Source organism: Nicotiana sylvestris, chromosome 10 (genome assembly GCF_000393655.2).
Source record: "Nicotiana sylvestris chromosome 10, ASM39365v2, whole genome shotgun sequence".
Classification (NCBI taxonomy): Eukaryota; Viridiplantae; Streptophyta; class Magnoliopsida; order Solanales; family Solanaceae; genus Nicotiana; species Nicotiana sylvestris.
The window spans coordinates 129,679,572-129,692,375 of NC_091066.1; the positions used below are offsets into that span (position 1 = coordinate 129,679,572).

A 12,804-nucleotide genomic window follows, 5' to 3' on the forward strand; every position below is an offset into this window, starting at 1 on the left:
TCCAGATTTGATGTTGGGACAGCGGTTCTACATAGGATTGTCAGACAGCGTGAAGAACATTGTTGATGCTTCAGTGGGTGGAGCATTCTTGAGTAAAACATGGAGAGAAGGTCAAGGTCTGCTTGACAAGATGGCGCAGAATTCAAGATGGATAACCAGAAATGCACCTATCACTCCAGTGGTGCACTCAGTGCCTTCAGATCCATCCAATTCAATGGCTGAAAATATGGCCACTTTATTACTCACCAAAAGGGTGGAAGAGTCAGGGAAAAAATAGCAAGTACATATTGTAGATACTACTAATGGGGGCTTGTGCACATCTTGCATTAGTCATCCAATTGGTAATCAGTGGCCTGCAGGACACGATAATTAGCACTACCCTAAAGATATGAACTATGTGTCTAATTATGGAGGCCAGAGACAAGGTGGTCAGAATTGGAGTCAGCAAAGTTAGCAATACAGGTCAGCCCAATCACAGTTCAATAGTGGAAACATGGGAGGTATGAGACCCCCCAACAATATAGCATATTACCCAAGGCCATAGGGATACAGTAATCAGAATCAACAGCAAGGGTATCACCCTCCTCAGCAGCAGTACAGTGGAAGGCAGGAAGATGGGTTTGCTATACTTGAAGCAATGATGCAACAAGTCATTAGGTCTAATGCAAAGATTAGTGAGAGAGTAGATGCACATGACTCGGCGATCAAGAATATTGAAATGCAAATGGGCCAAATTTTGATGTCTCTAAACAATCGCCCTCATGGAACACTACCCACAGATACCCAGGTAAATCCAAAAGATCAAGTCCCGAAGAAGTTGATGGCAGTGAGCTTACGTAATGGCAGGGATTTGGATGTAGAGCAAGAAAGAGCTCGAGAAGCCAGGGAAGCTGAGACACTTATATCAGTGCCCATAGAGTTGGATGAATCAACGAAACTGACAGAAGTGACAGTCCAGCCTGCCCAGGAAGAAGGTAGCATTCAAATTGAGACCGAGAAAGAAGCTGAAATAGCACAGGAACCAGTGGTTGATGTAGCGGCTGATAAAGATCGATCCCAAATGATTGGGAAGAAGAGACCTCCTTCACCCTTCCCTCAGAGGCTAGCTAAGTACCAAAAAGAGGAGCAATACAAGAAGTTCTTGGAAATGCTAAAACAAATCTAGGTAAACATTCCCTTAATTGATGCTTTGAAAGAGATGCCTGGGTATGCAAAAATGATGAAGGACTTAATGTCCCGAAAATTTGATTTCCAAGACTTAGCCACAGTTACTCTCACCCAGACCTGTAGTGCAGTGGTGACTAGACCAATTGCGGAAAAGCTATCTGACCTAGGGAGCTTTACAATCCCATGCACTATTGGTGATTTTGCCTTTGCTAAAGCACTGTGTGATCTAGGGGCCAGCATTAATCTTATGCCCCTGGCAATTTATAAAAGGCTGGGTATTGGAAGAGCTAGACCCACCTGTATGTTGTTGCAGCTGGCTGACAAGACGGTAAAGCGACCCTCTGGTATTCTAGATGATGTGTTGATTCAGGTAGGGAAATTTGTGTTCCCCGCAGATTTTGTAATCTTAGACTGTAAAGTAGATGAAGAGATTCCCATAATTTTGGTAAGACCATTCCTGGCCACGGGGAAAGCTTTAATCGATTGTGAAACTAGGGAGTTAAAGATGAGGTTGAATGATGAAGAAATAACATTCAACGTGCAGAAATCTATGAGGCGACCAAGTGAATTCGCCAATTGCTCTTTTATAGATGCCGTGGAGGTAATTGTAGAGACCGATGATGAACTGCTGACTATTGAAGACCCTCTTGCTGCATGTCTGATGAACTTTGATGAGGTAAAGGGAGAAGAACTGGCTGGATGGGTAATGGCATTAGAAGGTAGAGGGTTCTGGGATAGAACACCTGAATTTGAGCCTTTGCACTTGGAGAACAGAGAAGCCCCTCCAACCAAGCCAACAATCGAAGAACCACCAAAGTTGGAGTTAAAGCCATTGCCAGCCCATCTCAGGTATGAGTTTCTTGGACCTAACTCCATATTACCTGTTATTATTTCATCTAGTTTGATAGATGTGCAGACTCAACAACTCTTGCAGGTACTTAAGGAGTGCAAGACTGTTATTGGGTGGACCATGGCAGACATAAAGGGAATCATCCCCGCATACTGTATGCATAAAATTCTGTTAGAAGAAGGACACAAACCTTCCAGAGAACACCAAAGAAGGCTGAACCCCAATATGAAGGAAGTAGTGAAGAAAGAGGTGATCAGTGGTTAGATGCGGGAATCATTTTCCTAATTTCTGACAGTAGCTGGGTTAGCCCAGTTCAATGTATACCCAAAAAAGGTGGCATGATGGTAGTTAAGAATGATAACAACGAATTGATTCCTACAAGAACCGTCATAGGATGGAGAATTTGTATGGATTATAGGAAGCTGAACTTGGCTACCCGGAAAGACCACTTCCCACTTCCTTTCATTGGTCAAATGTTGGATAGATTGGTAGGAAGGTCACACTTCTGTTTTCTCGACGGATACTCGGGGTACAGCCAGATTTCTATTGCCCCGGAGGATAGGGAAAAGACTTTATTCACTTGCCCTTATGGAGTGTTTGCCTTTAGGAGAATGCCATTTGGCCTTTGTAACGCACCTGCAACATTCCAATAGTGCATGATGGTCATTTTTACAAACATGGTGGAGGACATTATGGAGGTCTTCATGGACGATTTATCAGTGGTGAGAAATTCGTTTGATGAATGCCTAGCAAATTTAACATGTGTTCTAAAAAGGTGCATCGAGACGAATCTAGTGCTAAATTGGGAGAAGTGCCATTTTATGGTACAAGAAGGAATTGTCTTGGGGCACTTAGTATCGAGTAAAGGGATTGAGGTAGACAGAGCCAAAGTCGACGTGATAGAAAAACTTCCACCTCCAACATCAGTCAAGGCTATTTGTAGCTTTCTAGGACACACCGACTTCTACCGACGATTCATCAAGGTTTTTTCCAAGATCGCAAATCCGCTCTGTAAGTTGCTCGAAAAAGATAGCCCATTTCTGTTTTCTGATGATTGCAGGGTAGCTTTTGAGGAACTGAAGAAGCAGCTAGTCACAACACCGATTGTAGTTGCTCCCGACTGGGAGCAACCGTTTAAACTCATGTGTGATGCTAGTGACTATGTTGTGGGAGCCGTGTTGGTACAACACAAGGATAAGGTAATGCACCCTATTTACTATGCAATTAGGACATTGAGTGGTGCTTAGCTGAATTACACGGTAACTGAAAAGGAAATGTTGGTTGTTGTGTTCGCCTTTGATAAGTTCAGGTCTTACTTGATTGGGTCGAAGGTGATAGTGTACACAGATCACGCAGTCATTAGGTATTTTGTTGATAGAAAAGAGTCTAAGCCGCACTTAATTCGTTGGGTGCTGCTTTTGCAAGAGTTGGCTTGGAGATTCGTGACCGTAAGGGAATGGAGAACCAAGTCGCTGATCATTTGTCGCGCCTTGAAGGTGCTGAAAATGCAATTGAGTCTGAGGATATTCTGGAAACTTTTCCAGATGAGCAGCTGCTAGCCACAAGTGTGGAAGATGTGCCATGGTACGCTGATATTGCAAGCTATTTGTCCAGCGGCATTGAACCATATGAACTCTCCTATGTTCAAAAGAAACGATTTTATCGTGACTGCCGAAACTATTACTGGGATGAACTGCATGTGTTTAAAATTTGCATTGATAACAAGATCCGGAGATGCGTCCCCGACATAGAACAATGTTCTGTTTTGTAGGCTTGTCATGCGTCACCTTATGGAGGACATTTTGGAGGAGTTCGGATAACAGCAAAGGTGTTAGAGGCAGGGTTCTACTGGCCAACAATCTTTAAAGATGCTCACCAATGGGTAAAGGGCTGCAATGAATGCCAAAGAACGGGAAACATATCCCGTAGACATGAGATGCCCAGGAATCCAATTCAGCAAGTTGAGGTGTTCGACGTTTGGGGAATTGATTTCACGGGGCCCTTCGTCAGTTCTTACGGCAATAAGTGCATACTTGTTGCGGTGGATTGTGTATCCAAATGGGTGGAAGCTGCAGCACTCCCCACCAATGATTTGAGAGTGGTGGTCGGATTCTTGAAGAATAATATATTCACCCGATTCGGGACTCCGAGGGCCATCATTAGTGACGGGGGCACGCACTTTTGCAATCGTGCCTTTGAAAAGTTGTTGGCTAAATATGATGTGCACCACAAGGTATCAACCCCATATCACCCTCAAACAAGCGGGCAAGTAGAGGTCTCAAACCGTGAGATCAAGAGTGTGCTCACTAAAACTGTAAACGCCACAAGAACTGATTGGGCAAAAAAGCATGACGACGCACTTTGGGCCTATATGACTATATTCAAAACACCTATTGGTATGTCACCATACAAATTGGTATTTGGGAAGGCCTGTCACCTACCTGCGGAGCTAGAACATCGAGCTTGGTGGGCACTAAAGCAATTGAACATGAACCCTGATGAAGCTAGAGAAACTCGACTGGCAAAGTTGCATGAGTTGGAGGAATTCAGATATCACGCCTTTCAAACCACGAGACTCTACAAGGAGAGGATGAAGAGATTGCATGACAAACACATTGTGGACAGAAATTTCAAACCTGGAGACAAGGTATTATTGTACAATTCAAGGTTGAGATTGTTTCCGGGTAAGCTTAAGTCCCGATGGTCTGGGCCGTTCAAGGTGACCGAAGTGTTTTCGTCTTGGGCTGTGGAGATAACCAGTGAAGATGGCACTAACACTTTCAAAGTTAATCGACAACGACTAAAACTATATGTGGGGATGGAGGAAACGAAAGAGTTGTCCGTAATAATTCTTGTTGAACCGCAAAGGTCGAGCGAGCCTTAAATGAGCTTAATGTACGTCGTGCCACGACATTAACTAAGGCGCTGGTTGGGAGGCAACCCGATGGTCGTAGTAGTAATTAATTGTGAGTTTTTGAAAATGCTAACCAATGCAGGTAACAATGGGCGGGTGATAAGGCAATCGAAAATCAAAAAAAAATCAGGTGAAAGTTCAGGATTTTGAAGCCCAGTTAGCGCGACCACGCTTATGGGCGCGCTCATGGACGCGCTAAGAACGCGCTAAAATGGTGCAAACATTCTGCCTGGGCCACGCTACTGAACGTGTATCTAAACGCGCTACTAGCGCGATCGCGCATCTGAACGCGCTAACTTGGCAAAACATTATGTCTTGGACGCGCTAATTTAGCGCGATCGCGCATATGCATGCGCTAATAGTGTTCAGCCTTTGATACACGAGTGTTTGTTCTTTGCTCTGATTTTTTTTTATTTTTCAATTATTTTTTCTTTAGTCTAACTCCCTCCCCCCCCCCTCATTCTAATAACCCCCAACGCCCAAACCCCTACCATTACCAACACACACGTCTCCAACACTTAAGCAAACCCTACCCAATTCCTTCTTCTTCAACTCACCATCTCCAGAATTGTTTCATCTTTTTTCAAAGTTTTTCCAATTCTCCAACAAACTTTCCCCTTCCCCTTCTTCTCTAATCTTCATTCACTAAAGGTATGTTCATCTTGCTCCAATTTTTTCTCTTTATTTCAAATAATCCCTGCAAATTTTGGTGTGTTTAAGCATGTTTTCTTTTAGATATTTATCTTTATTTTTGTTTGATTAATAGTAGAATTGGTAGTAATTATTATAGTATTTATGAGTTGTGCGAATTATAGAGTGTTGTTTACTTGATTGGTGACATTTGGGAGATTTGGTGGTGGTTTCATGTTGCAAATTGTTTGGAATGGGTTGTGTGTGCCTAACACCCATAAGGTGTTTGTAAAAAGGCCTCAATGACTGAAATTATATAATTGTGACCACGTATGCGCGTGAAGTCTGAGTAACCACAGTGTGTCACACTTTTTGGTGTTGGGAGGTACTTATTTGTTCCTGATTTGCAGGTACCATGGCTCCATCAAAGAAACGCCGCACCACCGGTCCATCAACTAGCAGACAAACCTCCAGGTTGTGAGGGGCTGCACCTGCACGCCCTTTTGATGATACAAAATTTGTCTCAGCTAAAGCCCAGGACCGCTTTGCTGAGAAGGCTTCTAAGAAGCCAATTCCTGAAAAGGGCATTGAAGTCCGATTACTCCAGCGAAATTGCCCTCACTTGTATGAAGAGCTTATGAGACGTGGGCTCCAAACTTTCATTAATGAGCCCAGTGAAGGCAATGTTATGGTTGTAAGGGAATTTTACGCCAACGCGCCTGAGCATCACAATGGCATCGTCACAGTACGGGGTAAAGCGGTGAATACCTCTGTTGAGGAAATAAGGGCGGCATACCAACTACCACCACCTGTGATTGATTATGATGACTTCTATGAATATGGCCGCAACCCAACACAGGAAAAGTGGCAGCAATCCATTGAAACTATCTGTGCACCGGGAAAAGAAGTGGTTTGGATGCGATATGGTGAGAAGTTCCACTCCTCCACACTCACCTCTAAAGCAAAATGCTGGTTGTACCTAATCAACAACCGTTTGATTCCATCCCACAATACTACTGACATGAATGGGCCTAGAGCCGCTTTGATTTGGTGCTTCGTCAATGGGCACAACTTTGATGTGGCAAAAGTAATATATGACGAGATGTTCGTCCGCAACCGAGTAAAAAGGTATGGGTTCTTCTTCCCTTATTAAGTAACTCAACTTTGTAGGGATGCTCGAATGTCCAAAAATCTAGCTGCGGATGGCCTTGTAAGAAAGGACCGGAAGTTTCGCGCGGACAAGGTAACCACGAGAAAGGAACCAGCAGCAGCGGAGGTGGAAAGTAGTGGTAGCTCTGACGATTCAGATGATGAGGATGAAGAATAGGAGAATGTGAGTGCCGAACACTAGGCCCCAGAGCACGAGGATGCATCTCCAGCACCATCTAGGGCATCCACATCTTCACAGCCACGGAGGAGCACACACCTGACCGCTTTGGAACAAGATATGGCTGGGTTACGTACTTCAGTCACAGATTTATGTGCCCGAGTGGAGGTGGTTGCTGACAGACAAGTGAAGTCTGAAAAGAAGTTCTTGGGTTGGTTAAGAGCTCTGGGTCGCACATGCAATGTGAGCCCAGAAACCGTCTCCGACCAGGAGTAACCTTCAGGGAAGTACCTCGACCTCACTATTCTTTAAAATTTTTACAGCCATGGGGACATGTCTTGATTATAAGTGTGGGGTGGGGGATGCTTCATTGTACATATGTAGTTGTTATTTGACTATTTGATTTTGGTTGATTTTATTTTGTTTTGGTTGTGATTTAGTTTTGGTATTAGTTTAAAGTAGTTAAATAGCTGGGACTAAGTCGAGCCTATAAAAAAAACAACGAAAATGCAGACTCTTCCTGATGACGGATCCTTTAGATAATTTTCTTGAGGGAAGTTAGTCTAGAGAAAATTCCAAAAAGATTTTTTATTTATTTTCTTTTTAGGTAGTGTAGTAACTCCCCCCTTGGTTTTTAAAATTAGGATTAATGGGCTAATGAACGGAGTTCGAAAAGAAAAGCCTTTAGCTCTATTACACCTTAACACAATAGACACTAGAGTGTAACGCCTATTCTCAGTAGTTGATTCTTGCTAAAGTGCCTTAAACTGTATATTTGTCACTGACTTGAATACTCAGAAAAGAGTGTCTTGATAAGCCAATCCGGAATGAGTCATGTGCTATATGTGTGAGTTTTACTGTATTCCATGATTCACATTTGATGCCTAGAACTTGCCCTGTGTGTTTGCAACGCGAAATAGTAGTTTATTTAGTCTTAGAAGTGATATAGGCAAATCTTTATTGAGCCAGACTTATAAAATAAACCCACCTAACTGCAATACATCTTAGTTAACCTCGTTGTGCTTATAAGCCTATTTCTTTGGCAACCACATTGCGAACCTTACCCAATTGTTTGAATAACCTGCTGTTTGAACCCTCTTTCCTCACATAAGCACTTGAATGATATTGAAAATTATGCAAAGACAAAAGTGTGGGGTGGTGGTTTGGTTTTTGAGTGGAACCACAGAAATCGAAAAATAGGTGTAGAATTCTGTTGCATAAAAGATGAAGCAACACAAAAAAAAAAAAAGATTAATATAGTGGTTGAGAAGTGGTGGTTTGCTATAATTGCACCTAATGAATGGGGCTGTTGTAAACAAAAGAACGGTGGTAAAATGTTTGGTTGACAAAGAGTTTGGTTTTGAATGTTGATGTAATTGTACTAAAAGTGCTTAGGGAGGTTAGTCACTATATCCAAATGTATCCTTCCCGTCCCTTAGCCTACATTACAACCAAGTAAAGTCCTATCGATCTTAGACTGAGTGGCTCAATTAGTAGAGTAGTACGCTACGGGCAAGCTTATGGTGCATCTTTGTGACATGTGAATGTTCTTTTCTTGAGAGTGAGTGAATTTCATTTATTTAAGTTTCCAATTGTTCTAAATATTATTATATGTGGAACTACTCTCTTGTGTGAATGTGAGGGCATGTTATTCATGAAGGAAAGGCAAGTCTTAACTTCGGTATAGAGTAGCTTGAGAAAGTATGAATATTGCACGGCACGTGAGAGTCAACTTTTGAGGATATGATTGCTCACTCCTAGGTGTAACTCATGTGATTTGTTCTTGGTGTAATGCGTTAGGGAAGAATGCTTAGTGAAGGAACCTCTATTAAGGGTGGTGGATTGCTAGAGGACTAGAAAGGATTTAAGTGTGGGGTGTTGATATTAGGCTAGATATATGTTATTTGACAATGATTTTTGCCCTAACTTGATTATGTTTCAATGCTCTACTATAATTAAATGATAAAAAATGAGCTCTAAATTGTGTTGCAGGAATGAAGAGCTTGTATGAGGCCTTAAAGTTGTGATTGGAGCTACATTGAAGCAAGAAAGATCTCTAGGAGCTGAATGAGCGAGAAGACGAGAATAAAATAACCAAACAAATGAGACCTGGACTAGCGCGCCCACATGCGTGATCGCGCTAGTCCAGATTCCGGAACAAAATCGTCAGGGGTAATTTTAGAAGTCTGGGGGGCAAATTCACTTAACCTATAGAAGGTCAAGCTCGCCCAAAAATAGAAGTCTGCAGCTTTTATTAGCTAAGAACAAGAATAGGAAAGGCAAGGAGCTAAGAGGAGTTTTCTACACCAAGTTCTTCTCCTCTTCCTTTTGTTTTTATGATTTGTAATGAATTTTATTATTATGATGTTTATCATTGTTATGAGTAGCTAACACTTTTAATCTAAGGGTTTGGTTGAACCCGTTGTGGATGAACTTATTGTGATATTAATATAGTTTTGAGTTAGTTGTTAATCTCTATTTGTTCAACTATGTTTTGATATTTGGTTAGTTGAAAGGATCCTCAATTAGCCATGCCTATTTATTATGTATCTACTTGAGAAAGAGTGCATATTTAGGTAATTGTTTGAACAACATCACTCCCGGAGTATAGGCGAAGTCATAACCAAGGATTTAGAGGTTGGAGTAGAGATAACGATACCTCGGGTGCAATCTAAGTGAATTGTAATGCGAATCTAGCTAGCGTAGCTTGAGAGAGTGCGTCTAGTAAATTATCATAATTACTTGAGAGAGAGTTATGATAGTTGTAGAGTTCATGATTGATAGAGATAACTAATTCATAGCTATAAGAAATATACGACTAAGGAAATCTATAACGGGGGAAGCCATTACCTTAGGCCTTTATTCCAATTGTCTACATTTGCGTATTAATTAACCTTTGTTTTATTGGTTCGAATAGCTGTCGTAGTAATTATAACACCACTTGTATTCACAAAGTTTGAGGAGGTTGACTAATAAGAATTTAGTACTTCAAAGACTTCTCTTGATACGTTAATTCCCTGTGGGATTTAACTCGGGGCATAATACCCCGGATTATATTTGCAATATTCGCGTAGTCTTTTAATAGGCTTAGTTGAGCGTGATCACTGTCCATCTCCTTTTTATAATTAGAGACAAAGAATCAAGATTTATTAGTTACAAATAAATTAATTAGAAGTGCACTCTGGTGGTAGAACTTTGTATCTATTAGTATCTTGACAATATGAGTAGAACATGTGCTTTCTCCTTACCCAATCCAGCCCTGTCATCTGCTGTTGTGATAATTTCATAAATTCTTCCCCATCAACAGGATCCAAACTTGAAGTACTTCTCCTAAAACATGTAGAAGTTGCTGAAGTATTTTGTTGTCTTACACATCCTTCTAATTCTACTTCTTTCATTGATGTTACAAATGGTGCATATTGGTAGTTTACAGGGTATTTTCCTCCATGAGTTGCCCATTCTGATCCATCCCATATTGTTGCTATAACAGACATTGGCTTTGATGGGTAAACAGAAGATATAGCTGTGTTATGAACTACCTCTCTTATTGGCACATTGTCCACAAGAAATCTGCATTATATTTACAATAAACTGTGATACTTTAATTTTTACCACAAAAAAGAATAGAAATAAAGGAACTAAGATATATTTTTCCAATAGCTAGGGACAGAGGGGGAGTCAGGATTGAAGTTTATGAGTTCTGAACTTGCTATCAATCGTATAGCTCTATCCCATCAGAAGTTCCATTTTGAGAAAAAAAAAATCAACATTTGTAGGTAAAAACATGCGTTGGATTAACCTCATGAAAAACCTATTGAATAATAAGGATTTGTTGCTGACTAGGGTTAATAGGTGGAAAATTCTCTTGTTGTACCTCAAGGGGAATTGAATGTATGGACCTAACACAGAATTTTAGAAATTAATTCCTATCTCGTGTGGTGGCCGATTAAGGCTAAAGTAAAAAATAGTACTCCCTTTATTTATGTTGTACGCAGTGGCGAAGCCAGAAATGTTTCCAAAGGTATTCAAATTTAAAATAAGTAAAAAAAAATTCCGACAAAGGGTGTTCAATATAAGTTTTATATATCTAAAATTAATATTTTATTTATATACATAATATAATATTTCGTAATTTTTCTGCGAAGGGTTGTTAGTTGACCACCCTTTACTAAAGGTAGTTTTGCCCATGGTTGTACGTTACCTTTTTTTTTAGTTTGTTCCAATAAGAATCACATAGTTTTTATATTTAGAAATTCTTTAAGTGTTTCGGCTTTTATAGTCATAGAAATATCATGACATGTTTAAGACGACAAATTCTAAGGATACATTTAGTATGCGCCAATATTGTTTTTTTTTTAACTCCATATCTAATCAAACATCATCATATAAAAAGAAACCGAGGAAGTAGTTAGATTATCTCAATGCGCTTACACTATGTGATGATTATTCCAGAGGATGGTGTAGTCATGAAAATCCAGTGTTGGATCAAACCAGAGGTAAAACTTCTCTTCTCTCCCTGTGTGAACACTTCCATTTCCATATAGATTAGTCTGCAGAACCCAATCTCTTCTCTTATCATGCCCAAGCAACTCAAAGTCAATTTCATCATGGTTGTGTGGGAACACATCTGAATTAGACATCTGAAAATTGGAAAAAATAAAATAAAAATTCTTGCCTTAATTAGCCCTGATGATCAACGAAAGAGAAAATTCTTGATTTCTATATCGTACTCTACATAACGCATTTAGAGCTTAGTACGTATTAGTTATACAGAGATTAGTTACAAGACGTGCATGAAAACTTACATAAAAGGCAATTACAACTCCGGATGTAAAATGAGCAGGCAGTTTTAGAGCAGCATTGAAGAAACCATAGTAGTATTTCTCCTTAGAGATCAGTCCAGAACCTATGGACAAAAAGGAAATTGTTGTAAATACTTCAACAACTATATATTAACTTAAGCAAAAACATTTTTTTGTACAATGAAGTTGTAGTGTACCTGAAGATTTATCTAAGATAAGATCAGCACTGGACCCATTGTTTGTCATACGAACATTAGCACCTCCAAAGAATACATTATAACCTTGATTAACCGATAATCGGCTGAAATGATCAGTTAATTTCTCTACTTCTGGAGGCTTATAGACTGGACCTCGACATGAAACGACAACTATCATGCAGAAAATGAAGAACTGTGATAATAGGAAGGTTTTATTATGATGAAAGAAATCCATATTTTTTCTTGTTTAATTATGGAAATGTGGGGCAATAGATGGGCTATTTATGGATTGAAAGATAGAGAAGAAAATATGAAAACCTTGTGCTTAGTTGTTGCAAGCTGGATATATCTTCCAAAAAATCCAATTAAATAGTTGATGTTAAGATACAATTGAGTGAGAATTGTGGACATTGATTAGAAAGTTCATGTGCGATATTGAAATGTTTAGAAAGAATCCTCGTGGTCCAAATGAGTTCAAGTGGGAGTATTAGGTTTTTTTATTGTTCGGTGAAAATATTAATTAGGAGTAACATTTATTGATATTTTCATGTACTTTGTTCTGTTTCTTTTTTAGGTTTGAGATTGGTCCCATTGACTGCTGGGGTCATGAGTTCGGTTCGAGATTCTCGTTTGATAGTAACTTAGAAGTTTAGTTTGTAAATTGTTTATGTTATGACCACTGCACCCAAAGTGTGGCCTAACATTACGTAGTGGGTGAAAATTATGGAGATCGGAATTCAAATTTGACAGAAAAAATAGGTAATTTTTTATTCTATACGCGTACTGATGAAAGGTACTTAACAGGTTTCCCGTGCAATGGCCAATGTGTGTGCAACTTACAAAGTATGTATACTGTCGTTTGGTAGAAGGAATAAGAATAATAATTTCGGAAAAAAATTTAAAATTATATTTATCTC

The 12,804-nt window shown here is 40.0% G+C and overlaps 1 protein-coding gene across 1 annotated transcript; it reads right to left on the bottom strand.

Moving 5' to 3' along the window:
* Positions 1-9,979: 9,979 nt before the first annotated feature.
* On the bottom strand, positions 9,980-12,241 carry LOC104241875 (probable xyloglucan endotransglucosylase/hydrolase protein 33). The gene is made up of 4 exons (XM_009796831.2): positions 11,888-12,241; positions 11,694-11,794; positions 11,320-11,528; positions 9,980-10,458 (listed from the first exon to the last, which is right to left on the bottom strand). The coding sequence occupies exons 1-4, from the start codon at positions 12,120-12,122 to the stop codon at positions 10,053-10,055; spliced, it is 951 nt and encodes a 316-aa protein (XP_009795133.1). The 5' UTR covers positions 12,123-12,241; the 3' UTR covers positions 9,980-10,052.
* Positions 12,242-12,804: the final 563 nt, after the last annotated feature.